The 13,734-nt window shown below is 41.9% G+C and overlaps 1 protein-coding gene across 5 annotated transcripts in view; it reads left to right on the top strand.

The window, feature by feature from the left end:
* tbc1d22a (TBC1 domain family, member 22a) overlaps positions 1-13,734 on the top strand; it is a 95,155-nt gene that overhangs the window by 54,252 nt on the left and 27,169 nt on the right. For all 5 annotated transcript variants that reach the window (XM_035646976.2, XM_035647003.2, XM_035646986.2 and 2 more), the window contains 2 exons: positions 5,131-5,206; positions 13,068-13,195. In XM_035646976.2, coding sequence (XP_035502869.1) covers positions 5,131-5,206; positions 13,068-13,195 — 204 coding nt within the window. The remainder of the gene's footprint in view (positions 1-5,130; positions 5,207-13,067; positions 13,196-13,734) is intronic.

The following is a 13,734-nucleotide window of genomic DNA, read 5'->3' as shown; positions in this document are numbered from 1 at the left end:
ATCTGTTCCTTCTGTCTTTCTCCTTAGAATGAAAGTTTCTAGCTCCTACAGTTTGCCAGGTGTAGGGAAAACATACTTCAGAGTATACATCTGCAAAGAGGGAAAGAAAAGTACATGTAGTGTATAAATGATCATCATGTGCCAACCATCCATTATCCAACCATCTGCACAGTGGGTGAATGATTTGTTTGGGCTGATGGTGGTCCTAACAAGGCTGGGATGAACTGAATACTGATTCTTAACAGTTGTGTTTGATAGTAGTATGTGATAAACCTTCATGATGTCAGAAGCATTTCCAAAATGCCCCTAAACTTCGTTACGTTTAGTTTTTGACTATAACCCTGAAAACTAGCAAAAGTTGTGGGCATTTTCTGGAGTTCATGTCCGAAAAGCGCTTCAGTTAGAAATCTTCCTATTCAAACGCAGCCACAGAATGATGCTCCGCGTTCATATGCTCTGCGCGCGTTGGCTTTACCTTTAAACCTTTACCGTCAGCTGGAGAAATCGCGCTGCAGCGTCTCCAACTCGTGAAGCTGCCTGTTTGCATAAAAGTTTACTGCCCTCAGGCCGCGGGCCGTAGATTTTCACACTAACTCTGAGCAACAGAATGAAATCTGGCCAATCGTCCTGTACCTCCTGAACAACTCTAAATTTCCGCACCTTTGTCTACGCCTTATCAGAACCTGTCATCTCTTTCATATAATCACTTTCTGCTCCTCTCTTATTCTCTCTCACACACTCACAAACATGCCCCAGACTGACAGATCATCGCCCCGTCCTTCAGCCTTCTCTACAACACTGTCCATTATTGTCTCCCTTTATCTTGACCTGTCATCTCTCTCTCTCTCTCTCTCCCCTGTCCTCATGTCTCTCTCGCTCTCTCCATCTTGCACACGTGCACATAACCTTGCAACGTTGTTGTGTTGCTCCTGTCCAACTCGCTGATAGACATCCAGCGCCTCAATAGGAGGCAATCTTAGTGCAGCGTGGAGCCATTGTTGTCTCTAATAGAACAGACTGTGAGGTGAAGAGGAGCTATTGATTCAGCCGACTGAAAGAGAAGAGGGAGAGGGAACAAAGACGGAGAGAATTCAAGAGGCTGTTGACACCTGGCTGAGAATGAGAAAACACACACAGTCTTTATGTTTGTGCACCGTGTGTCTGTTCGTTCATGTGAGCCGGGGAGGTTCCACTTAGTTGCTGGGTCAGATGTGGTGGATGGACAGATGGTGGGAGAAGAGGAGAATAAATGAATAACAGAGTGAGAGTTGATTTCCTCCTGTTGCCTCAGCTGATCAAAGATTCAACATATTAGATTTGACAAAGAGAGGAAGTGAGTGGAAGAGGAACAGGCAAAATAAGAGCAGAATATAAAAAGTGGGACAAAAAAAATTATTAATAAAGAAGGTAAGATAGTGGAGAAGAGAGAGAGAGAGAGAGAGAGGGATTTGGGAGACAAAGTGCAGATAATGTGAGGAAATAGGAGGAGAAGCAGTTAAGACAAATGAACAGGAGAACAATTGGAGACGTGGGGTAAATGTGAATGCAGAAAAAGAGAGAATGGAATATAAAGCAACAAAAATGTCTTTCTATGTTGCCTCAGCACAAATATGCCCCCCCCCCCGAAAAAAAAAGGAAAGGAAAACGGCTCTAAATAAGCAACATCAGTCACAAAATAAAATGCAGTGCAGCGTGGAACAAAGTGAAACGCCAGGGAACACAACAAAGCAGGGGAGATATAATGGCATGTTCAAAACACTTAGTCAAGTCTAGCCTCATTAGCACCACCAGACTGATGAAAATAGACAATGAAATGGGGAACAGAAGGTGGCAGAGTTACAGATTGTTAACGGGACGAACGAGAGAGATGTGCGAGGAGTCGGGTGGAGAAGAAACGGAGCCAGATTTATAGGAGAAACGAGGGAAATGAAGGCGTATTGAAAATCAAGCATAATAGGGAGAATGCAATAAGAAGGAAAATGGGCAAGACAGAACCGAAGGAGCAAGAGAAAGAAAGTACGCTCCTGAAAGCACAAACAGGTTTGCAAACTTCTTGACCCTTGATTGGATTTACGATATTTTTTTAACATTCAGTTACGATTACATAGCGATTCCTATTCACTTTATTTCTCTAAAACCAGAAAAAAAGCACATAGTCTAACATTCAAAGTGAAGAGAAGTTGACTTAAATGGATCTTTGGAAGAACATACAGCACAATGAATGACTGAGTATCCAAAGTAAGAGAAGGTATCTGAAGACTGTTGGTACTGATGGCTGATCTCATGGGTGTTTTTGATCACTTTTAGTGCTGTTTATATTGGTATTATGCTACATGATACTGAACACAAAGATGAATAACAATTAACCCCCCAAAATGTCTAGATTTAAGAAATAAGAAAAGAAGATTTTTTTTATTTCCTGTGTATTTTTGGGGGGATTACCAAAAAAAGAATCAAAAAGTGCGTCAGCAATGTACTAAAATGAGTCCTGGCTAAAACAAAAACATGGGTAATAATTTTTGAAACTGAAGGGCAGAGGTTGTGACAGACAGACAGATAGACAAAGTGGTGGATGAGCAAAAAGAAAATGTTTAGATGGATAGATTTTGAAACAAGGATAGAAAGACCAAGTTATAACAGACAGTGTGAGAATAAAAAGAAAGTGAAAAAATATAGAGTTCGTATGTCAAAGATTGTTGATTGAGAAACTTTATATTGGCAAAATTGGTATATTGGCTCCACAGTGTATAATTTTTAATGACTTCTAGATGGAATCTGGAATCAGGTGTGTGACATGATACACAAACGGCGTTGGCATCTGTCACTCAGTTCGGGCTCTTCCTTTGACACAAACATCACTATGGCAACCACCGCTGTCTTTAAAACCAAGATCCACGTTTGTACCTTTTCTACAGAACTTAAAGGCACAACATTCCCGCCTGTAAAAAGCCAGGGAAAAATGGGGCTGACAGAGAAGGAAGAGCAGTTGATTAAAGCCAGCAGCTTCAATAATGCAAATGTAATTACTTGTACTGGCCCCTCGCGCTTGCTAATTACCTAACCATATTAATATATACATATTCTGGGATGACGGAAAGAAAAGAGAGGCCGAGAAGCTCCGAACGGATAATGACAATATACAACTGTAAAATTAGCACAATTTTGAAAAAAAAATCAGATAATGAAAACAAACGTACTATCCAATGAAGACGAGGGACAGACTCGGGCGAATGAGAAGGAAAGGGGAGAAGCTTCATGTCAGGACATTGGAGGGACGGGAGGAGGGAGAGATGCTCTTCGTGGAGGAGTTAAAAAAAAAGGCAGGTGAGAACGTGGTTTCTCCGCTGCCAGCCACCGATGCACTCCGGAGGACACATGTGCCTCGGCTCTGCTGAGCCTGAAGGACAACTTTAGCGGTTTATTGCTAAATGACTCTTCTCTCTCTCTCTCTCTCTCTCTCTCTCTCTCTCTCTCTCTCTCTCTCTCATTTTCTCTCTCCTCCTCCTCTCCCTCTCTCCATCCAACAGGATAGTTTGCCACGTCAGCTAGTCTGTAGCCACACTGAAATGACCCCTCAAGGAAACTTAATCCTCAGTGTGTGCGCGTGTTCTCACATGTATTGTATTCTGCAAGTCCAACCGACCGACACTGTCCACTCTTGTGTATATGTCCTATAAAAAAAAATCCCAAATCAATCTTCACTAAATCATTTCAGGAATACATTTTCGTGTTAAAGCGTAAACGCTTAAACACAAAAGAGACGCTTCACATGTGAAACTTGCTGTCATTTGTCTGGGAAGCTTTTAATGACTTCAGTTCCTTTTTTTTGTTTTGTTTTCCAGTTATGTGCCTCTCAAAGTTCCCCATTACCTACAAATGTAGACGTATTGCATATTTTCTCCTCCAGGGCTGAAAGAAAATCAAGATTTATTTGGTGTGAAATGTGAATAATTGCAGTCAAAGTCTATAATAGCTTATATACACATAGAATTTTAGGTTTGCCAAGAAAAATGTAAACAATTATAAAAGGTGTTTTATTACAGTTTTGAGAATGTCAGATGCGAGAGCTCAGTGCTGAAAAGTAACACGGCGAATCAGACTAATCTGTGAGGTTTTTGAGTGAAACTCAAAGCAAGCATGGACTCAGGACTAGACTCAGGCTTAACACCAAGGATGAGCAGAAAACAGAAACAATTTAGGTTACCTTGGTAACCCCGGTTCTTTGAGTGAGCCGTCTCTTGGAAGCCTGCAGTCATGTCATTGACTATATGTTTGACCAAAGAAGACCAACAATCTTATATTAGCTTAAAAAAATAAAAATAAAAAGATGATATAAAGACCCAAAAGAAAGCATCATATTGATTGTAACACATTAACTGCCATAAGCAAAAAGTACAGTCTTAGTTTCAATAAAAACCCTCACCCTAACCCTTCTCATTTTCAAGTTTTGTTAACCTGCCGTCATTATTTATTCTAGAGGAGGTGAAGAGACTATTTGAAAGAAACAGTAGGTAAATGCAGAGCTCAGAAATCCGCTCTTCAAAAAAACAACAACATTTGTCTGTGTTTTAACCACGGGGCCGGGATCCATTCACAGCTCACTCGTCGTGTTCGTACAGGCCCATTCGCAGGCAGCACTGCTTTGTCTCCAAGGCCACGGACACACGTTCTGTATTGCCAGCGCCACTTAGATGGCCCTTTTTCTCTATTCTCTCTTTCTTCTTCTGTTAAGATGGGCTCCTGCTTGCTTTTGTGTGAGGTTTGAAACGAGTCCAGGTAAACACTTGAAATTTGCTCCGCTATCGGCCCCTTTCCTGACAATGAATCGTCTAAAATGTGAAATTTCCATCCCTTTTGAGTGTGCATCTGCGATACTTCTGAATCCCTCGACGAATGGCTGCAAAATGTCAACGTGACACAAATCATACCCCCTTTTTTTTAATGACAGAGAAACATGACAAAAAAGTATTTAATGAAATATCGTCTTGATACTCCTGTTTTTATTTCTTTTATTAGCACTTTTTTGTTATGTGTTTTTTCCCAGTCTTACAGGGACATTATATGTTTACTAGTCCCATCTCAACGTGGTGACCGTCCACATTGACTACTAACGTTTTTTCTTCTCCACAGGACAACTACACATTTGCCCAACCAGGGATCCAGAGGAAAGTCAAGGCCCTGGAGGAGCTGGTCAGCAGGATTGATGGTGAGTCACCCTGCCTCGCCTCCATCCATCCGCAAAGTACTTTCTGCTCACAGCTCTGCCAGGTTGACTCGATTTGCTTTTACTACCTCTCGCCTTTTCTTTAATTTTATGTATAATCAAACTCTTTCTAGGGGCTAGCAACTAACAAGAATTTCCATTATCGATAAATCTGTGTATTATTCTCTTGATTAATTGTTTGGTCCATAAAATGGTGAAAAATTTCGTGGTCGTGTTTCCCAAATCCCGAGATGATTCACATACCAAAGATATTTGGTTTATTGCTATAGAGGAGAAAAGGAACTAGAAAATATTCACATTTAATAAGCTGATATCACAGAAATTTGACTTAAACCGTTGAATCGATTATCAAAATAGTTGGCGATTTGTTTTAGAAGTCGATTACTAATCTTTTAGTCGATTAGCTGTTGCAGCTCTAACTCTTTCCATTTCTTCTGTCTTTACTCAAACACACCAAACATCACATTATTTGTTCATAGGCTTGGACTCACCGCAAACCAAAGAATGTTTTCTGTATAGTAGAGCCATAAGAGAGAAATCTAAGCTTGTGCACACTGTGTATATAAAGATTTCAAGTATGAGGCCTGCTGTGATCTGTTTACCTCTTCCATTTTGCTGAAGAGCCTGAGCAAGCACACGCCGCAGTGAGAAGAAAGGTTGTTGGTGATTGGATAACATAAATATCTTTAAAGTTCTGGAATCTGCTGCCCGGCAACAGGAATTAATGAGGAAATTCTCTGCTCACTTTTGAAGCGCAATTTGCTCAAAACGTGACTTTTTTTAATAGTTTGAAATGTTGCGTTAGAGCGAGATACGCACCTCGGTTCTTCTGAAGGTTTTTATCAGTTTGCAACGACATGACACTGCGAACCTTTTTCCCTTCCGCCCGGCTGACAAGGAAATGTGAACGCGCTGGTGATTATTAGCGCAAATCAATGGTCCGCTGAGCCCTGGGAGTTAATCTATGCACCCCACGTGTTGTCACGCACCGCTCGGTGACACCGTAACTTGGTGTTATTTTTATTTTGTAAGTACCACCTGGTTTGCTTTTAGCAATCCATACTCGTCTTTGTCGCTGTAGACCGTGGACCATGATGCATTGTGTGAAACAAGGTTTTATCAACGCGTGCCTCTGTACGGTGGTCGTGCTTGGGGATAACCTTGGTGCCGTCCGATTCTCCTGTCACCTGCTCTGTCAGCCAGAGGCAGGGGAGGACTCACCCGCTGCATTCAAATGGAGTGTGTGTGTGTGTGTGTGTGTGTGTGTGTGTGTGTGTGTGTGTGAGTGTGAGTGAGTGAGTGAGACAATGCCGGCCTGTCTGTTTGCATTTGTGATAGTGACAAGAAACACGCCTATAGAAAAATGGAAAGAAAGATGTGTGAGCGTCACTGTTGGTGCGAATTTACTGATATTTTTAACGTGTGTTTATATTGTTAACTTCGTGTGAAGACTGTGCGTATTGAAGTGCAGGTGTGGGTTAAAAATGAACATGTGTGCGTGAGTGTGTCTGTATATATATCTTATCTATGTTAAGAAAGAAAGATGACCCAAAAGTAAAGACGGTAAAAAAGAGTTAAGGGGAAGCAAGGTCCCAACACCGTCCGAGGTTCACCACACCCCAGCAAAGACATAAAAAAAAGACGAGTCAGCAATTCTCCCTGTATCTTATTCCATAAGTGCCCTGTCATCACAGCTGGGGCAGAGCCATTTTCTACCTCGGTGGCTTGACATTACCACCTCTAATGAGATCACAGATAGTTTTTCTCTCACGTTACAGGATTGTCTTTCGCCTGACTGTCTACATGGCATCTGTTTTTGGGAACAATGGCCCCCCTCATCTTTTCAAAAATCGTATGTCAGCGCTTATAAGTCGGTGTGTATTTTGACAAAGGATTGGATCCGCCACAACAGACAGATGTTTTGCCTACGGATTTACCAATATTCTCCTTTCACATATTAGTTTTTCCTGGTTTTACATTACCAGGATTAATTTTACCTAAAGCTCATTGGTTTAGATAGTATATCAATATAAGGCAGAAGAAAGGCTGTTGCTATTGGACATTAATTTCCAGCCCTTGTATTGGTTGTGTAACTGATACGGAGACATTATGGGTTATTTGTTAAGACAATGACAAGGACGGTAGGGTAAAGATGGCGTCTTGCGATGTTTTTGACCTCCGTTCAGTGTTTCATTGCATTAATGTTTGCAGTACAGTGTCAGCAAGGAAAGGACATTGCTGATGTCACTTTCTGTTGTTTTTTTTATTTTTTATTTGGCTGCATCTCTCTCCTCCTATATGTCTGTCAGATGTTGGGGAACATATACAGAACATAAACTGTACAAACAGACGGAAAGAAAGACATTTTTTTTGGAGGCTCCTTAAAGGTATGCCTTTAGAATATCTATGACAGATTTTGAATGTACGTTTGTGATCTCTGCCTGTAAAACGTACCTTACTTAAAGTACAGTAAAGGTCTTCTCTTTGGCTTTTTCCTCTTCTTCCTAGTTTTTTTTTTTTTTTGGATTGCGTTTCTTGCTCTGGGTTTTTTCCCCTCTACACTGAGCGGCCCCGTCTTTAAATCTTTAGTGGAAATAAACCTAGGTTCGTAGCTTAACTCAATATCAAGCTCATTATAAAAAAACAACAACACTATTTTTGTACTTTACTTAATCTTGCTTTGATCGCATTGAGTATGTTTTTTTCGCCCAGCTTGCAAAATAATTTTCAGAGAGTCTAGTTAGGGAAAGTAAAAAGTGATTTTATCCTGACACCAACTTCAGCCAAAACCAAGAAACCAGAATAAAAAAAGATGTAGCGTAACACTCCTGACCTGTTTGCAAAGAGCCATCTTCAGCCCTGACTCCGCTCCATCCGCCGGCAGTAAGACCGCTGGACCGCTGGAGCATCCCGCTCACTGGCTCCTGTTGCTTGGCGACTGCTGCATCTCTGGGAGAGTTGACCAACCACCGACTGAACCGCTTCGAATCCAACTAAGAGGATTCAGCAGTGAGACTGCCAAAGTATAGGCGAGAACTTAATTTCACTGCCGTCTGTGATAGGGATTGATGTCAGATAGAGCCCTTGAATTATTAATTATGAGCCTTTGAGGAATGATTCATTCCCCACGCGTTCCGCCTTTCTCTGTTAATTCTAAATACCACATTTCATTTCTCCATCACCGAAAATAACTGAACTGTTCAATTTGTTCATTCGAATATCAGCCCTCTTCATCCGTTTGATTCTGACCTCGTTGTGTGTTCATCGCTCATCCTCATCGCCAAGTCACGTCTTGTTTACTGAAGTAGAAATAAAAGATACTTGAATCCAGACTTTTTGATTATAAGACTGAGGCATTTGGTTTATATATTAAAGACCTTCAGTGAGTGTAAATTTAAACCACTGTGCATGTTTTGTGTACATGAACCGTGTTTTTGATGTTTATGTCCATTATTTGTCCTTCAGCACATCGGGGCTGACATGTGCAGGACAAATGTTAGAGTTGGCAAATATGAATTTCCTTGTTAACAGTGATATTTTTGGCTTCATACCGTTCGACCAACTGTGAGTCTTCTGAACACGTTCAGCGCTGCATCTCCCTTCACCGTTACACAGGTGTCAACGCACTGACCGAGGTGAAGATCAACTTTTAACATGTCTGCAGGCAGCAGAGACTAAAAATAAGATGGCATGCAAGACAGCAATAAATTTCAGTCTTTTAAGGATGCAGATTATTAACCTCAAAATTCCCAGTTTATGTCCTGGGACGACTGGAAATTTATTTTATTTTATTTGCTTCGTTGAAAACAGCAGGTGACATCCGTTGAAGGCTTTAACTTTAAATGATCTTTGTCTCTCCCTCTAATAGCCCCTCCCTCAGATCCAACCCCCTCCTCCGTAATTAATCCTACTTGTAATGAGTGACGCTAACTCCCATTAGCCGTGTTTGACGCTGGAACGCGTGCCCTCCTCAAAAGACATGCCACTTTGTCGGCATGCATTTAATGTTCCTCTGATCTCTTCATCCCTCGCTTATCTCTCTGTGTGTTTGTTGCACGCAAGTGCATTAAACACAAGTTCATCAACATGCAAATTGCCCAAAGGTGAATTTATTTATGCAGATTGGAGGACACGCTCACAATGTGTTCTCTGAGCCTGGCTGGTAGCTGCATTGTAAGACTATGTTGCATAATGAAAGGCTACAATGTGTATTATGGGTTGGGGGGAGATAAATCACGGTAATTTACTTTCCTGCAGCTGGATTTTTTTGTGTGTAAATTTTGGAAAAAACAGATTGTTGATCTTTGACAATGCCCCGACATATGGGGACTAACACCAAGAAATATATTCTCCCCGACAATTGCTGCAGTCACACTCAGGCTACTTGGTAACAAATGTGGGACCTTGTAGAACAATCGCTACTCAGTCTGAGAGAGAGAGAGAGACAGACAAAGAGAGACGTACGCCAATCGTTGACTGGCTGAGTGTTGGACCTCTCCATGGAATTATTTGGAAGGATGGGGGATGACCTAAGGAAGAGCCCGTTACATGTTGGAGCGGATGCGGATAAACAGACAAATCCAGGAATTCTTTTTCTAGCTTTCTTTTACGTGGAGAGACATGGCCGAAGCAGTGGCAGAGGTGTACGCTCTCCGATCGCCCTTCTAGGTAAAATCTGTTAACACAAAGACATGTTCACACACACACACGCTCAAACAAAAGGGTTTGTTTTAGATAAGCTTAATAATTCGTATTTGTCCTTAATGGAAAAGTATCTGACACACAGAAGATCCACTCCCCCACCAACAAAAAGACACAGTTCGAGAGAAAAGTGTTTGACTGTAATTACATTTTACACCAAGGGGGAGCATGAATTCGCTGAGAATTGGCCCATCAGCAGAATCCTCGGAGCCGCTCACCAGTCATTGTACGACCTCTGACCTCCTGCTGTCCACCGGCCATGGGGCTGCTGGCCACTAAACTTCCACCAGCAGCAGGAAGGAAGACAAGACTCATCCGTCAAACGGTGTCCGTGAGAGTTGTCATCCTCAAACCCCCCTCGGCCCCCACATAGCTACACTACCCAGCATTCCGAGCAATCGGTCGGTAGCCCATAGTTAAATAGTCACAAGTTGAAATGGTCCATTTCATTGTAATTTAATTAAATTTTCTCTCCCAGTGCGATAACTCCTCACAACAAACCAATCCCCCTTCCCCACCTCCATCCCCCACACACCGTGCATCTCCTCGTCACTAATATTTAGGCCGCGCAAGTTCATTAGTGTCATTTGGCGTTGTCTGAAGTTGATCCGCTCTCTCCCCCGTTTGGCAGTCGGCGGAGATCTGTCGCTGCGCAACACACGGCCCTTAATGAGCCTGCCTTGTTTATGCGTTTTGCAGCAGAATGTGATAATTAAAAGGAAGCTCGAGAGTGTGAAACAATAGCTTTGTGTTTACTTTCGCGCCCCGGCTCATGTGCGCGCCCTAATCGTCAAACACGCATGGGCATCAGACAGGTGTCACTCAAATGTTTGCAGAGTACTCGTGTATGCGTTCTCGGGATCGAAATACCTAGCAAAATGTTTCACCAGCACCTGTTTTATTAAAGCTGTATAGGCTGAGGTGTGTGTGTGTGTGTGTGTGTGTGTGTGTGTGTGTGCGTGTGCGTGTGCGTGCGTGTGCGCGCGTGTGTGCGCGTGCTTGTCAGAGTACAGAGTGTGAAAGATGAGGATGCTTTAGTTCCTCCCTTACTGGCTTTTTCTCATAGATTCTCTGACAGCTCTATAATTAAAGCTCCATTTATGAAATGTGCATGTGTGTGCGTGTGTGAGAGAGGGAAAGAGAGAGAGAAAGAGGGAGGGAGACAGAGAGAATGAGCGAATGAGCCCACGGGTTTGATGACTATGAAGTGGGGAGTCGCTGAATACTGAGCGGTATTTTTAATCTTTTGTTATGTAAAGAAGCATAAAACAAACATTTATCAAGAGCAGGGAAAGGGAACAAAGGCCTGCCGTTCTCGGTGTCACAGCCGCGTCTGCAGCAGCGAGTTCTCAGCTGACATTCCTGCCTCTCATCCGTTCTTCTGAGCGAGTCTCAGCGCCAGCCCGCCACACCACGACACCGACATTGACACTGACGTTTGACTCCACATTGAGGATATTTCAGGAACGCCTGATGCCGCGTCAGCTCTGGACTGATTATAGAATTTGGGGGGGGGGGGAAGGAAAAACGTTTTATGGGTATGAGGAGACAGAAGTGGACACCTAATTGCAAGCAGATGTTTACGCTCTGAATTTTGATTGATGCATATATTTTGCTGCTTTTTGATGTATATCCCAGCTCTATGTTCACACCTCAGAAGACGGATTACTGTAATGTGCAAAGAAAATCCATCATATCTGCTTCGAACAATGAGGCTTCTATATTTTCGCTGTTGTCATAAATGCCCCGACAAGACCAAAACTATCTATCTATGGATTCATTCTACTTACCGCTATTGTCGGTGGAGCTGAGGCCTAATGGTAGGGAATTATTCTGCGTCACAGACCAAACATTTTCCCTGGGGAACAGAAACCTTAGCGCCCCCTACCGAAAAAAAAAGCCTACAAAACTTTTTCCATAAACCACAATTAAAAAAAGCTTTTTAAAAGCATTAAAAAGTTACATTTACCTTGTTACAATTGAAACATAGGTTGTTTTTTTTTATTACTGTGATAGTGCCGGAAATACCAGTAATTGTAGTAATGTGAATTCATGTAATGTGAATTCATTTGCAGTGACAAACAAAAGCAGTGTTTGCTCCTGTTAGAGTGCCGTTCACTGAGAACTACAATGTCAAGCAGTTTTCAAAAATGATTTGCCAAATAGTTTGCCAAAAAACTAAAACAAAAAAAAGTCTATGCATTTGCCGTAAGCTGCTTGACCTTGATCAAGTGATTAACCAAACACGGTAAAGACACATTGGGGTCATAATGATAATATTCCAGAAATGGGAAATTCAATATTTGCCATTCTTGCGGTAGGTAGTTCATGCGTTTCATGCATTTTAGTCATTGCCAATTAACTTTTTAAAAAATGTTGCTAGATAATCATGTGGCCAATGTTTCACGGCTCAAACTGCAAACAAAGCAAACGGGGCATAACAGGAAATATATCATGCCTCATTGTAAAACAGTGAAGAGATTTAACTTTTGATAGTGAGGACAAATGCGTGTGCCCAATAACAATAGGTTCAACTTTAATTAACACTATGATGTGGGTGAAAAATCACACACACTTGCTTTGTATTGCTTAAAATCATCCTGCTTTGCCCACAAATAGTATAGATGGTCACAAATTTGAGAGAAACAACAAGGGTTTATTGAGGTTTTACAGAAACTGACCTTTAACGACAGGTCAGAAATGAACTAAAATAGAGTTTTAATCAAGGCAACAATGTCTGAGAAATAATTAAAAAAAACACACGCAATACATCACGTACACAGATCTTGTCTTCTCTCCTCACCTCTGGACGTCATTGACCTATAGTATACACCCTCCATTCCTCACTGGGCTGACACGGCAATTGCTTTTCAAGCTTGATCCAAGGATGAATGCGAGCACTCCCTGTTCACATCCTAATTTGGTGCGTAGCTTTTCTCAGACAATTCTGATAGCTCTGTAATTACATCTTGTGTGTGTTACTAGAGCAGCGTATGTCTAACTGCACACTGTCACAATTATTAAAGCAATTTTTATTCTTGCCTTATAGACACTCACATCTCATATGTGCAAGCAGGAGAACCTTCATTTGTGGGTGTTTTCTTTTTACATCTGATTATTTTAATACTTCATTATTTTGCAGAGTCCGTGCACCGCCACATGCAGCAGTACGAGGTGGAGTACCTGCAATTTGCCTTCCGCTGGATGAACAACCTCCTGATGAGGGAGCTGCCACTACGCTGCACGATCAGACTGTGGGACACCTACCAGGTACACACACACACACACACACACACACACCAACTGTTATTTTGCTGTTTGTTATTTGTCCATTTCTATCCGACTCTGCGTGAGATTTAAAAAAATGGACATATTCTCTGATAATGACATCAGTGATCGCCTCCGTAGTGGCACTCGTGTTATTCCTACCTTTATGTCCCGGCCAGCACGGCAGTATAACGCAACTCACTAAAGATGATTCTTTTCATGAACGGCTTCAAACATGGCTGCTCTCTTTGTTACATGCTCAATTATACAGAGCATGTGATGTACAGCCTAACTGTGCTGCTCATCCTATTCACACAGCCCTGCTACTGACAAATTTACACTCTTTGTTGTTAGTTTAACAGCACGAGTTGATTTGTTTGGTGTTGGCACAACAACACACAGAGTGAAGTAGTGCTCTGCTAATATATAGCAACAGCACAGGGAATTTCAGGGAATGTAAGGGGTTTCAAAGAAGGAAAAGTTTAAAAAAAAATGTGAATGACAACACATTTCAGGAGATTTGCAGTTGAGGGATATAGAAG

The sequence above is a fragment of the Scophthalmus maximus genome, chromosome 12 (assembly GCF_022379125.1).
Source record: "Scophthalmus maximus strain ysfricsl-2021 chromosome 12, ASM2237912v1, whole genome shotgun sequence".
Lineage (NCBI taxonomy): Eukaryota > Metazoa > Chordata > Actinopteri > Pleuronectiformes > Scophthalmidae > Scophthalmus > Scophthalmus maximus.
The sequence above is the reverse complement of the archived record's forward strand: the minus strand, read 5'-3'. Positions and strand labels throughout refer to the sequence as shown.